The 15,470-nt window shown below is 42.6% G+C and overlaps 1 protein-coding gene across 1 annotated transcript; it reads right to left on the bottom strand.

Annotated features, from left to right (window-relative positions):
* Positions 1-130: 130 nt before the first annotated feature.
* On the bottom strand, positions 131-13,559 carry PLIN2 (perilipin 2). The gene is made up of 9 exons (XM_066988660.1): positions 13,414-13,559; positions 11,676-11,732; positions 11,401-11,596; positions 10,643-10,725; positions 9,865-10,150; positions 9,362-9,546; positions 8,498-8,632; positions 7,524-7,814; positions 131-1,350 (listed from the first exon to the last, which is right to left on the bottom strand). Exons 2-9 carry the CDS (start codon positions 11,703-11,705, stop codon positions 1,219-1,221), a joined length of 1,338 nt encoding a protein of 445 aa, XP_066844761.1. The 5' UTR covers positions 11,706-11,732; positions 13,414-13,559; the 3' UTR covers positions 131-1,218.
* Positions 13,560-15,470: the final 1,911 nt, after the last annotated feature.

The raw sequence follows: 15,470 nt of genomic DNA, 5'->3' as shown, positions 1-15,470 counted from the left end.
GTCCGGGAGGCGGTGCTCCCTGTGCCGGCCACCGCCGCCATCTTGCGGCCGCCGCCTGGGCGGGTCCGGTCAGGCGCCTCCGCCCTTATTCCGTGCTAATCCCCTCACAGAGCCGAGGCGGACACCAGGCTGCGCAGTTCAGTCTTTTATTTCAAGGCATTTCCGTGACTTGGAAGTTCTCGCAGCAGCCCGCCCGGCGGCCCCGTCACATCCCCAGCGTGCGGCCGCGGGCTCGGCCTGATCCCCAGAGAGACGTGCAGCGGGCGCTGCTCGCCGGGCGCCCACCGCCCCCGCTGCTACAGGAAGCTAGCCCGGGTCCTCGTTAACAAAAGATTATCGCTGACACCAGAAATACCTCTACCTTCGGTTCCCTCTCTTGACCGTCATTATTATTTTTTTTAATTATTTTTCTATTGTCCAAACCCTTTTCTCTTCTTCCCTTCTCTTCCTTCTTCTTCTCTTCTCCCTGTCTCTTCGCTTTTCCATCGCTCTTTCCAATGTCTTCCCCTTTCATTTTTAGCTCCCATCCTTCCTTCTGGAAGGAACATCCCTTTCTAAGCATTTACCCTCTTCTAGTCTCAGGTCCCATAACCAATAATATCAAGATGACCAAAATTTTTTGCACGCAGAAGGCATGTAGAGAGAAAGGGCATCCTTTTGTGCATAAAGCACCCTTGGATAAAGCACCCAAAGGACCCTACTCTAATCTCTGTAGGCACAGTGCCTAACAAAAAACAAAAAACAAACAAACAAAAAAAAAAGCTGAGAGAATCTGAGACGGCCAAAGCCTCCTGTCCCTTCCAGCAGCAAAGAGGTAGATGCAGAAGAGCTTTCCATGTAGACTTGAAAGGGGAAACTTCGTGGGCAATCCTCATCAACTCCTTTTGTTGGCAGCCCTTTATGCAAAGCACTGGCGTGTTCTCTTGGCTGTTGCCAACAGGAGAACAAACAGCTATACAAGTATTTAACAAAGATTAGATCAGTTGGATGCACTGGCTAAGCTATACCTGGTTTATAGAGCAGGAGCGTGACACACAAGCTAATGAATTAACCTAGCATGTAATCCTCAGGGGGTAATAATCAGTTTTGATGCAGCTAAGTGAAACAGCACTGATTTTAAAAAGTCCAAAGCTAGGTAGGATCAGCTTCAAAAAGGAGAAATATAGGTTAAACGTGGCAAAAATACATTGTATCAAAAAGATGTTTTTCTGCTTTTCTTCACTCAACTCTTTGCCCTGTGGTGTATGGGCCATTTGTGCGTGAAAAGTCTTGTTGATCTTCATCCAAATCCAAAATGTCTGGGATATCATCTGACTCTGAAGAGAGGTCTGTAATAGTGAAATCTGGAACCTGTATAGGAACAAAATTTCAATCAATTCAAAAGTAAAACTAAATAAATTTGTGCAGTATTCCTGACTGAAGTCAGGAGATGAAGATGCTCAGCATCTCTAGAAATCAGACCCAAAGTACTGAATAGGGAGTGAAATATGCTCAGTCACACATTGAACATAAATACAGCATTAAGACCAAATATTATGCAAGATCTAAATCAGTTGCTTGGAAGACAGGATTTGGTAGTAGAAGTGGAACAGAGCTAAACACACTGAGTGCATTTAGTGAAAACAATGACTAGAAAATTAAAAATTGAAGATTTTAAACTTGTTTTGCCTTTCTTCTTTCCTTGGGATCAATGGGTTATACAATGGAGAAGCCTAGAGAAGCTTGATATAGACTGCTTTGTACTGCCCTGCCTGCCTACCACACCAAACCTTTCCCAAGGACACAAATATCCGGAACTGCAAAAATACGCTGACCTCTATTTCAACTGCACATATTGTATTCTGTATTTTAAGCAGCTACTGGGTTTCAGGAATAGTTAGACATTAGCGGACACATGGATGTTACACACTTCTAAAAACCTTGGCTAAGACACTTAGGAGCTTAAGTCCCATTAGCAGGACTTAAATTACTTTGTCTCTTCTGAAAAAATGAGATAGAATTAAGCAATTTACTCATAACCAGAAGTTTTCTACCCCAAGTGAAAAATTCATATATGTACAGTTTGATTCATGGTTAGGTTTAATGTTGGTAATATGATGAATACTTGAAGACAGACAGGATCATCACGTGCTTGCTCATGGCACTTTGGTTCTGTATGTCTGAAAAAGCAGTGATTTGAAGAGGCTTCTAAGCGTTTAGAATCACAGAATCCTGGAATGGTTTGGGTTGGAAGGGACCTTAAAGATCATCTGGTTCCAACCCTCTGCCATGGGCACGGACACCTTCCACAAGTTTTTAAACTTGTTTTGCCTTTCTTCTTTCCTTGGGATCAATGGGTTATACAAAGGAACCTGCCTAGAGACAAGGTTGCCCAAAACCCCATCCAAGCTGCCCTTGCACACTTCCAGGGATAGGACATCCACAGCTTCTCTGGGCAGCCTGTTCCAGTGCCTCGCCATCAGTACTGGCTGGAGAAGCACTTTTAATTCATTCAGTAACTGCAAAACACCTTGCTTATGACCAACTTTTAGCAAAAACATAGGAAAGAGAAGTCTATGCTTTGCCTTCCCTGAAGACATGCCAGAAGAACAGAGAACACACCAAAGGAGAAAGATTGCTACTGCAGCTATCAGGTTGTAGACAGCATTGAAGCACTGAGTGTGAATTACTCAGTTCCTTGGAGAGTAGTTGACTGTAGGACACCGGGTACTTAGAAATATTAATTAAAATATTAATTAAAACTGAGCTTTGGAAGACTTTAAACAGCATGCCATGTATCAGGCAATAGTATGAGTACAATGAAATGCCTACACCACTTTGAGAGCCTAAGCTTGCTCAAAATTAAATCAGTATTAAATCTTCTCCTAAAACTCGAAAGGCAGCAGGAATGTGGGAAAGACATTCTTCAACCAGCAAGAATCATCCTGCATCTTTCTGCTTATTGCATTTACCTAAATCTCTAATTACTGTACTTAGAAAAACAATATATTTTGTCATTATCAGCAGATGACCCCGTATCTCATATCATAGTACAAATGGAGATATGTAACAAGTCTAAGGCAAAGTAGCTCTTGGGGAATTTGGAGTTCGTTTGCAAATTCATTTAAAAATGTGCCCAAATAGATAGTTTAACCAACTGGTTTATCCCCAGCACACATACAGGGGAGAGAATGAGTTGAGAGCAGCTCTGAGGAGAGGGACTCGGGGATGTTGGTGAATGAAAAACTCCAAATGAGCTGGCAACGTATTCTTGCAGCCAGAAAGTCAACTGCATCCCGGGCTGCATCAAAAGAAGCCTAGCCAGCAGGTCAAGAGAGGCGATTCTGCCTCTCTGCTCTTGTGAGACCCCAACTGGAGTCCTGTGTTCAACCCTGGGACCCCCAGCAGAAGAAGGACATGGACCTGTTAGATCAGGTCCAGAGGAGGGCCGCAAGGATGACCAAAGGGTTAGAGCACCTCTGCTACAAAGACAGACTGAGGGAGTCGGGTTTGTTCAGCCTGCAGAAGAGACGTTCCGGGGAGACTTTACAGGGGGCTTCGAGTACCTAAGGGGGGGCTACAGGAAAGCTGAGGAGGGACTCTTTGTCAGGGGGTGGAGTGATAGGACACGGGGGAATGGCTTTAAACTAAAAGAGGGTAGATTTAGATCAGATATATGGAGGAAAACCTTCACTCAGAGGGTGGTGAGGCACTGGCACAGGTTCCCAGAGAAGCTGTGGATGCCCCATTCCTGGAGGTGCTCAAGGCCAGGCTGGATGGGGCTTTGGGCAGCCTGGTCTGGTGGGAGGTGTCCCTGACCATGGGAGGGAGGTTGGAACTGGATGGCCTTTAAGGTCCCTTCCAACCCAAATCTGTGATTCTATAATTCTGTTTTTAGGCTGAGCAGGGTACATAACCATGCTCAGTAACTATGTCTGACCACTGGTAATTTTCACTACAGCATAGTTGCAAGTCACCTCTATTATTTATATCCATGTTTCTCCTACAGATAATGGGATAATCAACATTTCCAATTTTTCCAATTTAAGTTTATGCTCTCTTTACATCCTCAGTGCGTACATAAAGGAGTCAACTGCTTACGAACATGCTAGTAAGATGTTCATAGACATTAAATAATTTTAAATGGGAGTGTAGCTGTGCATGAGAGTAAAACAGGGTTGGTGTCAGTATCATTTATCTCAGTTTTGAACATACTAAGTTGTTTTAAAAACACACTGCCGTCTGCACCAGTCTAAGTAAATCAATGCAAAGCCTCCACTGTTATGGGCTTGCTTCGGTAAAGGACTTTCAGTTCTGTATCACCTTTGTGTTTAACTGTACTCTCATTTCATAGTTGCTAGGATGTTAGGAAGTTGAAACAAAGCCATAAGACAATTCTTGCAAGAATAGGGCTAGATATGACCCTTCTTTGTACTTTTCCTCTGTAAGATAGAGTTAGATCTTCTGAAATGAAATAGTATAAAACTTGCAGAACCCTTGCATGGAATAATGCAAAACATACTTCAGCGTTTTTGCTGTCTTAGTGTCCAAATGTTAATATCAACACTAACTTAATTATAAGCTCATCCATTTTTTTCTTGCTGTATTTTTAGAGATGAGCGAGTAGCAATTTGAGATTATTCTTGTTTTGCACTTTCAGAAGAAGCACTTATTTTTAGTCAGACTGTATATTATGCAAAAAAATCAATTTTTCATTCATAGTACAACATGTAGTACATTCAGCAAAACACTGTGCACAATAACACCAGCTAGCTTCTACAAGATTTTCCATCATGCAAATAATGAACAGATTACACTTAAAAAGTAATAAAAGAAGGTTCCCTTTTCTCTTCTTAACCAGCTGGCTTGGAGAAGTTTTTTTGTTCTTTGTTGGGGTTTTTTTGAGAGCTATTTATTTTTAAAACAGAAAAGATTTAAGTTGTTCTGAAATCCTTTCACCTGTTTCTTTTCACCTAGCTTACCTTACTAGCTACATAGCACTACCAGAAATTATACAGTTTAGAAAAGATTCTATGGAACGAAGTCATCACCTTACAAAGGGGGAGAGATTTCAAAAGCTTTCCGCATTTCTTTAGTTTGAGGTAAACTAAAGAACTCCAGCCCTTATACAAATCTTGTAATTTTGGCTTTACTAATATGTATACTGCTATAAATACATTTGTGAAGCTTTATTTCACCTCCCATCATTTTCAATGCATCTGGTCTCATTTCACCTGGTCTCATTTTAAAAAAAAAAAAATCCCAAGAAACTTCATAGCTCTCAAAAACACTTTTGAGGGTATTGCTTAGTTTTTTTTTTGTTTTTTTTAAAGCAAGCAAGTTCATGTTGTGTAACTGCTTGATATATGCAATTATATGGAAACAGGTAAAATTACAGGGACAATCTATGAGTAGGCTCTGCTGTGTTAATATTTTAGGTTTTCTTCATTCCATGTGAGATTTTTCAGTAGTTATTAGAACGCACATCAGCTTCAGTTCACAGGTTCTGGAAGATGTCCAAGACATCCATGCCTCCAGTAGGCAATTTAATTGGCATTCCACCTGTGCTAGAAAATGTTAGGTTTTGTCTGAAGTCCCTTAATTGCAATAAAGACTAGAGACATGCTATACTAAATTACCAGCAAGATATCCATGCCATAAAAACTACAGTTCAGTTCCAACACCCAGCGCTGTCCTCATTAAGATGATCCAATAATCTAAATGCAAGGACTTGTACTGGGTACAATAAACCAAGAACATACTAATTCACCATTATTTAGCCTTCTCTTCTTCCAACAAAGAGCCCCCCATTCCACTGGGAGTCGGAAACTTAATATTCTGTATACTTGGTTTCTATGTGGGGAAAAAAGTCACAGTACAAAAATGCAGGAGTTTTTGTAGTGTGTTGGTACAACAGGCTATCAGCACAAACACAAACACAACCAGGCATTGCTCTAGTTGTGACCACCAGTTGTACTTCAGCTCTAAAAGGCCAGAGTAACTTACAGAGTTACCCAGAGTTACTTGTTTTGATTCACACTGTTTAGCAACTTCTTTGAATCTGAGACCAACATTGCTAAATTAAATGACTGCAATGCACAGTTGCCTAGGGTATGCATCAAGAACACAACTTACCTGGACAGCAATAAACCAAGAAAGCTTTTTTCCAAGTAACAGTAATTCTCATCAAGGGAAGGGAGTTATAGAAGTTACTAGGGAACAACTCCACCCAAGTAGATGAGTGTTAATTCACATTAGTCACTTAAGTTCAAAAGAGGGTACATAAAGTAAAAAAAGATTAAAGCTTGCATTGACGGTGGAAGAGTACACACTCCTACCAAGTCAGCAGCCAAAGCAGGTAGATGGGAGTCTCATACAGACAACATCTACTAGATGGGGAAGACTGATTTTTTTTTTCCTATATCTTTTTCCTCACTGTAAGGCCATCCACCTGTTCACAGTCTGGACAGGTAACAGTAAGCACAAAAAAAGCAACAGTAAAGCAAAGACTGAATGGAAGGGAAGAAGGAAACACTGCAGCAGTGTTATCTATACACACAAATAGATTCAGATTTTCAATGTGTCTACTTCATTTGCATCGCAAGCTTGCTTTCTCTTGGACCCAGATTAAAGGAGTCACAGAACAGCAAGTTACATGTTTTACACACCATACAAATGGAGACAGACTTTGGCAGCTGAAGCATTTATTACTAAGGTACAAAATGTATTACAAAAAGTTGGCTACAAAAAGCATACAACAGCAGGCACCTGAGTACAAACAGCATGAATCTTGTCTTTATACTGTCAAAAATATACTTTGATAATGATTTGGTCAGGTTACTATGTAATACAATAGTAAGTTTATATCATTAATATTAGCACTGTCACAGCATTCAACTCCAGCTGACTCAGTCAGAAACCCCACTTTCAGCTTTGGAATTCTGCCCTCACAGAATCCTCATGAATCATGTAACAGTTCAATTTGAGACAGTCATTAAAAAATAATCAAATGCATGATCTGCAGCAAGTACAGAATTCAGGCATACCTCGCTAGAATGCAAGGCTTTTAAAGGCATTTCATAGCATGTAAGGCTTTTATATTACTCTGGTAGAGATTAAGCAGCAGATCAAATGCTTTCAGCTGGGATAGGAATCATTCAGAGTAAGGATATTACTACCATTAATAAGCATAGTGAGGTTTCTCAACTGTACAAACAAGGCGTCTTGACAACTGTAAGCTGCCAGTATTTAGGCACTTCTGTTTGTTTTAGAGTGTCTTTACTACTCAGGACAATACAATGCATTTGTAGGAGAGTGTCCTCTCTAAATCACTTCCCCACTCGTAAGTTTTTTCCCCCCCTAAAGCTTTTTGACAGCTACAGTTGTTAGTCACTTGTTTGGTCAGTCTGCAGAGTACATGCATGCTATGCAGTTTACTCAATAGGGTGTTCAAGCTGTTTGTCTTCCTGGCTGGAATTTTTCTCCCCTTCACCTTTGCTCTCAGCATGCTGAATGCCAGGCAGTTGTGGGTAAAAGGGACCTACCAGCCAGTTGAGCGGCGTGTTGTTAACAAGATAATCCATCACATCATCCAGAGACTCTTTCATTTTCTTCAGTTGTCCTTTGCTTGTAGCAAGAAAGCTGTCTGACAGTTCTTGAAAAGAGGATGCTGACCGGAAGATCTGGTAGACATCACCTGCCATTGACCCAACACTGTAAACCTGGTCCTGCACATTCTGTGGCAGACCCTGTAGGCTTGAGACCAGTGTGAGGCAAGTGGTCTGAAGCTGGTGAGTGAGGCTCTGTGCAATAGCTAGAGTTCTCGACTCTATGTGCTGGAAACAAAAACATAATAATCGCCTGTCAGTATCTTTTTGTGACTGTAGCAGTTTTATGTTATTTAAGAGACAAGGAAGCAAAGTAAAAGGGGTGAAAGTAAGATACAGCAGATAACAAGGATTAAGCAAGAAGAGTAACAGACAGCTTCAAAGTACTTGATTTCTCCAATGTTCAAGTACTTTGGAACAGAAGCATTGGTAGTATCTACCCAACAACAGATAAGGAAGCTCTTGTATCAACTCTGGATAGCAAGTTAAAGCAGAGAAGTATTCTAGTGGATGAACCACTATTCAAAGCTCTATAAGACTCAGTGAGTCTGTTCCTCAGGCTGCTTTATGCTGAGGAATTGCTTTGTCCAGTTTGGCCATGAGATAAGTGAATCCTAGCTGGTCTAGATATGGTTAATATCCCAACAAGTTCACAGAATGAGGATTCTCTTGAAAGTAGAATAACCCTTTAGTGTTTGCAGGAAGTAGGCTCATTTAAGAGTTAGGATGTCCTCTGCTTTTCATAAGAGTCACTGGCAGATGCCTGAACATCATTTAGATTCTACTTTTGTACAGAAGCATTCTGTGCTGTTAAAATGAGATGCTGTGCATTTTGGGGACTGTTAGTTAGCCAGTGTTACCTCGACAGTATGCAGTCCATTTATTTCCAGTTTATATTTACATCTATTTACCTCAGCACTATGCGACTCATCACCATCATTTTGACCTGTATATTTCTTCCATTCTGCCCAGGATTGATAGAGTTTTTCCTGAGCATTAAGAAGTTTCTGATTGGCACTATTCATGTTCTTTCTGGCATACTCGATCTGAAATACAGCCAAACAAGGAAGTAAAGTAAGAGTCCAAACAGTTCTATTAGGGCTACCCTAAAAAAAATTACAAAGCTGGTATTTTAAACACGTAAAGTTCAAACGAAAGGCTTTGGAGAACATAAGGATATGCTCCTTCTCCACAGAAAAAGCTAGAAGCAGTTTCAAGATGTTATGTAGTCTACCCCTCTACACCTCAGCTATTTCATCCTCCCCCACTGAACTCGTATACATGGAGCTGTAAGTATATAGAAGACCATAACTATTTATGTACAGTTTGTGCTGTACATAAAGGTACATAGTTAGGATCAGATGACTGAAGCACTCAGGAATGCTCAGAGATACCCACAGCAAGAAGAGCAAGCCCATGAAGAATCCTACGTTTTGTTAATATAAAGACTGAAGTAAAGCACTGAAGTGTTTCTAAATTGCAAGACACTTTCTTCAATGAATAAATGTGTCAGAACTGACCCTTTACAACAAAAACACCTTTTAAACATTACTTCTATTTATGCAGTGCTTAAAATTACAAGTAATTGGTCTGTTTTACAGATCAGCTTGATTTAGGACTTCTCCTGACTGGTGGTAAAAAGCTCCATTGGGAAGTGCTTTATATTTTGAAAATCAATTTAGTCACAGCTATCTGATTTTTCCCTGTTTGTTCTCTACATTCAAAAACTATACCAACATTTGTTTTTTATACCTAAAGTGAGAACTTGAACTTACCAGATTAACAGTATGGTGGAGCTGAGAAATCGTCTCCTGGCTTTTCTGTTTAGCATCTCTAACTTTGTTTAAGGCTTGCTGGTAGGCACGTGCACGGACCTTTGATGACAGAGATCCTAGCCGAACATAGTAACTTGGCTTTTGAACTCCAAGTTCAAAACCTTCAACTTTTGCAGCTTCTTTTTCTAGAAAAGTGGAAAGGGAGCAGATTGACCAGTGGAACAAAACTTAAGAGGCCTGATGATATTTCATTTGCTTCATAATAACTGAATATTGGACTTGTTTAGTAGTCCTTTAACAGCAGGTTTGGCTGACAGGCACACATGTAACCCTTACTTAGGTTCATTCTGCTTGCCTGTCAAGAAAACGCTATTACAACCAGGAAGGCCAAAGACAGTTTGGGAAGCACATGCTCCCTCCCTGCTATGAGGTAATAAATGGATGACTGCTTGTTTCTCTCCAATACATGTATACCATCAAAATTAAACCTGACTTGTTCTTACCTAGTTCTGCTTCTGTGAGTGGGAGATACTGGTCCACTAGGGTTTCCGATTTAGTGAGAGCACTGTCCATTCCACTGCTCACCATCTGCACCACACGACTTCCCAAGACAGTGTTAATGCCACCATTAACAACAGACTTGGTCACTTCTACACTGTCTTGCATCGCTTCTTTAGTCTTGTCCACAACTCCAGTGATTGTGTGAGCAACAGTTTCCTTGGCACCAGTCACAGTGGTTGTTACAGCTTCTCTGGCTCCAACAACTACATCCTTAGCATTGGCAACAACCTGACAATGAAAATAGGTTAATTCACTAAAAATATTTGATAAAAAGAGCTACATAATCCAGATAATACAGAATATATTAAGATAATACAGAATTATATTAAGGCTCATACAAGTCTTATCTAGGAAGAACTTGCACTGAAAGCATATAGACAAAAAGATATGATTGTCACACAGCCTTCAGCTCAACACTCTTCAGTTAATGTAAATCAGTTTGTTTTACAATGAGCAAGAAAAAGTTTTTACAGGATGCCCACCAGTGAACAGCAACTACAGATACATCAAGTAGCCCGCTAATGTAAAAAAAAAAAGAATGGCTCAGTGACCTTCCAAAAGCAAATGATTCTACAGAAATGCACTCCATCTCCTCACTACATCTAAGCTGTGAAGCAAGTGCAGCTTACAGGAACTCCCCTCACTGCATTTTTCATATCAACAGCAAAGAGACAGGTATAGAGATCTTCTGCTCAGCATATGTACATGGAGAAGACTTACCTTGTCAGTGGGTTGATTCAGTATAGGCAGTCTCTCTTCAATTTTGTCTAGCCCCATACATGCATAGTTGTTGGCAACTACAACTATAAAAGAAATTACAACAGTTCAACAGTTGATTTTAAGTTTTGTTTTGCCTTAGTATAAATAACTCCAATTGTTATTTGTTTTTGAAATGGAGCTCACACAGCAGCACATTTAAAGTAGCTTCTCTCCCCTTTTCAGGGGGATTTGAGGTAGCAAAGCCCCACAAGAAGGCTGGTCTACAGTGCCTTAAGCAAGCTCACTTGCAGGCAGAGGAAGTCTGTTCATATACCTTACAAGCAACTGTTGTAACAGGTTGAAACACCTGGCCTACTGCCAGTTGAAGAAACTAAGGCTCCTGGTTACAACAGCCTTGTGACACAGTTGCCAAATTTAACCACAAGTTACTCTTTGAGAGAAAGCACAAAACACTTGAAAGTAGGTGAAAGGTGAGGAAGGTGTTGCACAAGCAACTACACAATCACCTTGCAAATCACGAGGAGCCAGTCAGTTCAGTATTACAAAAGCTGGAATCAGCTTTGGCTCTGGATTCCACCACTCCCCCAAGTCATACCTATCTGTAATAAGTTACTCAACAAGCAAGGCTTGTTGAGATGGTTGTCAGCTAGCTGAAATAACACTCCAGACCAGCATGACTGTGCTCAACTGTAAGCATATGTTAATATATAAAGCAATCAGTTGAATTAAAGGTATCAACAGCTCCATCTTTGCCTTACTTTGTGGTTCCAGTTTCTGGATGATAGGCATAGCACTTGTCATGGCTACTGAAGTAATTGTCTTCACTCCTTTCTCTGCTATCTCACATACTGACTTCAGATAGGGATGGTTATCCTTTGTAGTAACGTAGGCTGTCGACACCATATCATAGGTGGAGCTCACCAAAGGAAGGTTTGCTACCCTTGATACAATGTTCTGTTTAAAGAGAAAGAGGTTAATTGACTATTTTTCTGAACTATACATTAAAAAACCTACTGGGCTATCTTAAACATACCTGTTGTGGATCAATTGCTGCTAATGCCATTTTTTCAGGTCTTCAGTCTTACACAGCCTATGAAAGAAGCATGTCAGAGTTAGGACATCCTCATATCCACTTCATTTAAACACCAGGCTTTCAAACCAACAATTGCTTTATGATCAACCCCACCAGAATCAAGGGGATTAAGGATGTTTGTTCTTGCATATAGGAGATCCATTTTATTTTAACAATTTAGAAGTCCAAAAGCTTTGTTTCCTAATGCTTTTCATTGGTTTAAGCAATACAAGTACGCCAGATGCAAGAAACAGGCTTTGAAATACAGCAGTTCACTACAGAATTACAACTTGAGTCATGTCTTTTTTCTAGGAGAAATATACTTGGCCTCAACTGTTGAGCCAGGGTGAAGGAAACCTACCCAGCTGTTCTTAAGCTAAGAGTTTATTAAAACTCTCATTTCGGATGTCTAAAGGACAGATGAAGACTCTACCACCAGTATCTTTAATCAGATTAACAAAAGGGAGTCAAGTTTGAAATGTGATTAGTTGTTGTTGTCCAAATATTGTGGACACTTGAAGACTGCGGTGAAATACTCATCTCAGTAACCTCAGATTAATTCTCACCCAAGTTACTCCACTAAACACAGTGGGCTCATTATCTCTGCTGCAGTGTCTGATGCCCACACGGGGTTTCCACTGCTCAGTTACTCAAGAGTTAGAATTCCTGTAGCATGCACAGTTAGAACTCTCCCACAACAGGAAATAACTTTCCTTTGTGCTAATTTAGGAATTACTACCAAGCCCACATTGAAACAGGCTGGGGAGAGCAGTTGTTCAGCAAGCCTACGCTACGCGATTATCTTCCAATGTGCACTCCCATGGAGAAAACAGTAGTAGTTCTCCCCATATAAACCCTATAAAAGGGAGAGGGGAAAGGGATAATGCAGTACCACTTCAAGAGAACACACAGATATGAATGCTCAGAAGCGCATTGTCATTCTGTGAATGCACTGAAGCCAAACATGATCTGCAAGCACTTTTTGCTTTGACAGCTCCATAGAGCACTTCACTCCTGAAAGGACAGCAGTTCTGAAGGCTGTGTTGCTAGGTGTGCCAGAAAGCCCGACAGCAGCTTTCCTTTTTACATATATGATAATATCAAAACAGGATGCGTTAATTTTCTGCTTCGGGTCAAGTAAACATTTCTCTTTCGTTACATAACGGGCAGTGACAACAGCGTGCTGTTAACACTTTGCAGGCGCATTTGCCCACACACCAGCGCGCACACGTGCCAGAAGGCAACTCCTGTAATGAGATTAACCGCTGTACACGAAGCGTGCAAGCAGGTAATAAACAAGGGCTACGAGAATAACAGCGGAGCCCCCCTCCCACCCACCGAGCACTGCCACAACCACCACACGCCCCGCAGCCGCCCGCGCGGCGCCGCACGCCGGGTCGCGGCTGATGCCGGCCGGCAGGAGGAGGGGCCCTCGCCTGAGGGATTATTCGGGGCTGGCAGCGCGTCCCAAAAGGCCCGGCCGCAGGCGGCGGGGCTGCGCGTGGGGATTTCACTCGGCAAGAGGCGAGCTCGGGCCGGCCGCACGGGTACTCGGAGCCTCCGGAGCCACCCCTGCGCCCAGCGGGGGCAGAAGGGCGGACCCCGAGGCGCAGCCCACGCTGTGAGGGCGCCTTTCGGAGGCCCCGTGCCGCCGGTCGGGCCGGGGGGCGGCCACGTGGCGGAGCCGCGCGGTACTCACCGCAGCTGGGAGCGAGGGAGAAGGAGGAGGGTCCGCCGCCACCCGACCGCTCCGGCGCCGCCGCCGCCACGCACTGAGGCGGCTGCCCCACGTCCCGCGACTTATAGGCAGCGGCCGCCGACATCTCGCGAGAGCTGCGCGCGCGTCACGGACGCGCCTCGTCACGGGGTGGGGAGTGGGGGGGGGGGGAGAAGAGAATTAGTTCCTAAAACAAAACCAAAAAAAAAATAAAACCGCGGAGAAACTTTATTACAGGGAACTCTTGTCCAGCCTTTCTGTCAGAAGGTCCCGGTAGCTTTAATTGTTTAAAGGAGGGAAATGACAAGGAACCAGCGTATCTGTCAGCCTCAGAACAGCGAGACCCCTTTCTGCCCCATTACTGCACCCTAAACAACAGTCATCCTGCAAATGCTGTTTTAACTTTTACTGCTCGACACACACAGACCTCCTCTTCTGATTATCACTGTGCCAGGACAGCAAATTCCTCTAATACAGAGCAGTACAGTAAAAAGTATCGTTATCTGCCCAGGATGGGGACAGAAGGCTTCTTGCAAAAGCTTGGTAGAAAAATACAAAAACCATCTCTCCCTCTTATCTGTCTGTTATTCCCTTGTTGCAATACCCTTTGTCTACTGCTATAGAGATTCTGACCCTTGCTCCTACAGGACACTATTTTCCTAATACAAAAGGGTAGATTTAGATTAGATATGAGGAGGAAATTCTTCACTGTGAGGGTGGTGAGGCACTGGAACAGGTTCCCAGAGAAGCTGTGGATGCCCCATCCCTGGAGGTGCTCAAGGCCAGGCTGGATGGGGCTTTGAGCAACCTGGTCTGGTGGGAGGTGTCCCTGCCCGTGGGAGGGGGTTGGAGCTGGGTGGTCTGTAAGGTCCCTTCCAACCAAACCTTTCTGTGATTCTGTGATTCCTGGGCTTTGGGAAAGAGCATATGTTTGTTTTTCAACCTGTTCAAAAAAGACCTTCCCAGAATGGTGTTTCAGTTTGTTTCTGCAAAGTAAAATCAGTTCACTCTTCTTGTTTCAGAGCAGAACAGATTAGAAAACTATTCTGGAACAAAATAGGGATTTTCAGTTCTCTGAAGTGCTTTATCATGCCTCTGTTAGGAACCATACCAAACACTTCACAGGCACAGGCACTCCACTTTTTCTCCTTGTAGTTATCTGAGACCTGCATTTTTTTCTCATTCACAGTCATATGGCTTCTCAGGTGTAAAACATTCAATTGTCAGATACCTCTTTTGTCAGAGATATCTGTACTGGGAATTCCAGAGTATTCCAGGCGTTTTAGATACGAATACGCATCACTGTTATTTGTAGTACAGGGACACCTGCAACTCTTGCAGTCCAGGGACGTACTCTGCCAGAACACAGCTGGGGCACAGTCAGGATAGCTGACCCCAACTGACCAAAGGGATGTCCTGTGCCATGCAGTATCATGATCGGCAACAAAACTGTGGGGAAAGAAGGGGGAAGGAGGGGCAGTTGGAGTGATGGCACTTGTCTTCCCAAGAAACCATTATGTGTGTTGAACCTGGCTTTCCAGGAAATGGCTGAACATCTGCCTGCCAGTGGGAAGCCATGACTGAATTCCTTGTTTTGGTTTGGTTGCACAAGGAGCTTTCAGTTTACCTATTAAGCTGTCTCTATCTACCCACAAGTTTTCTCACTTTCACCCTTCTGATTCTCTTCCCCCATCCTGACGCAGAGGAAATGAAGGAGTGGCTGTGTGGAGCTCAGCTGCTTACCAGGGTTAAACCACAAGATATGCTGAGCCTGAGTCAACTGACAGATAGAAAGATAGTCTATTTGTAAGAACTAGTACAGAGATTTTCATTTGGCATCATGCCTAGTGGATGAAGAGATATGGGGAGTCGAAAAGGAAGCAGTGAAGTCAATGTTTACTTCAGTATACATAGTCTGTGTTAACCTTCCACCATACCTGGAGGTTTTATTAGACTCCAGAGGTACACATGGAAGTCAGGCAATGTGCTGTATCATTTGTACTTCATATATAAACTGATATTATCTGCAGTACTGTTTA

Source organism: Anser cygnoides, chromosome Z, assembly GCF_040182565.1.
Source record: "Anser cygnoides isolate HZ-2024a breed goose chromosome Z, Taihu_goose_T2T_genome, whole genome shotgun sequence".
NCBI classification, from domain to species: Eukaryota; Metazoa; Chordata; class Aves; order Anseriformes; family Anatidae; genus Anser; species Anser cygnoides.
This window is presented reverse-complemented; position numbering and strand designations above follow the sequence as displayed.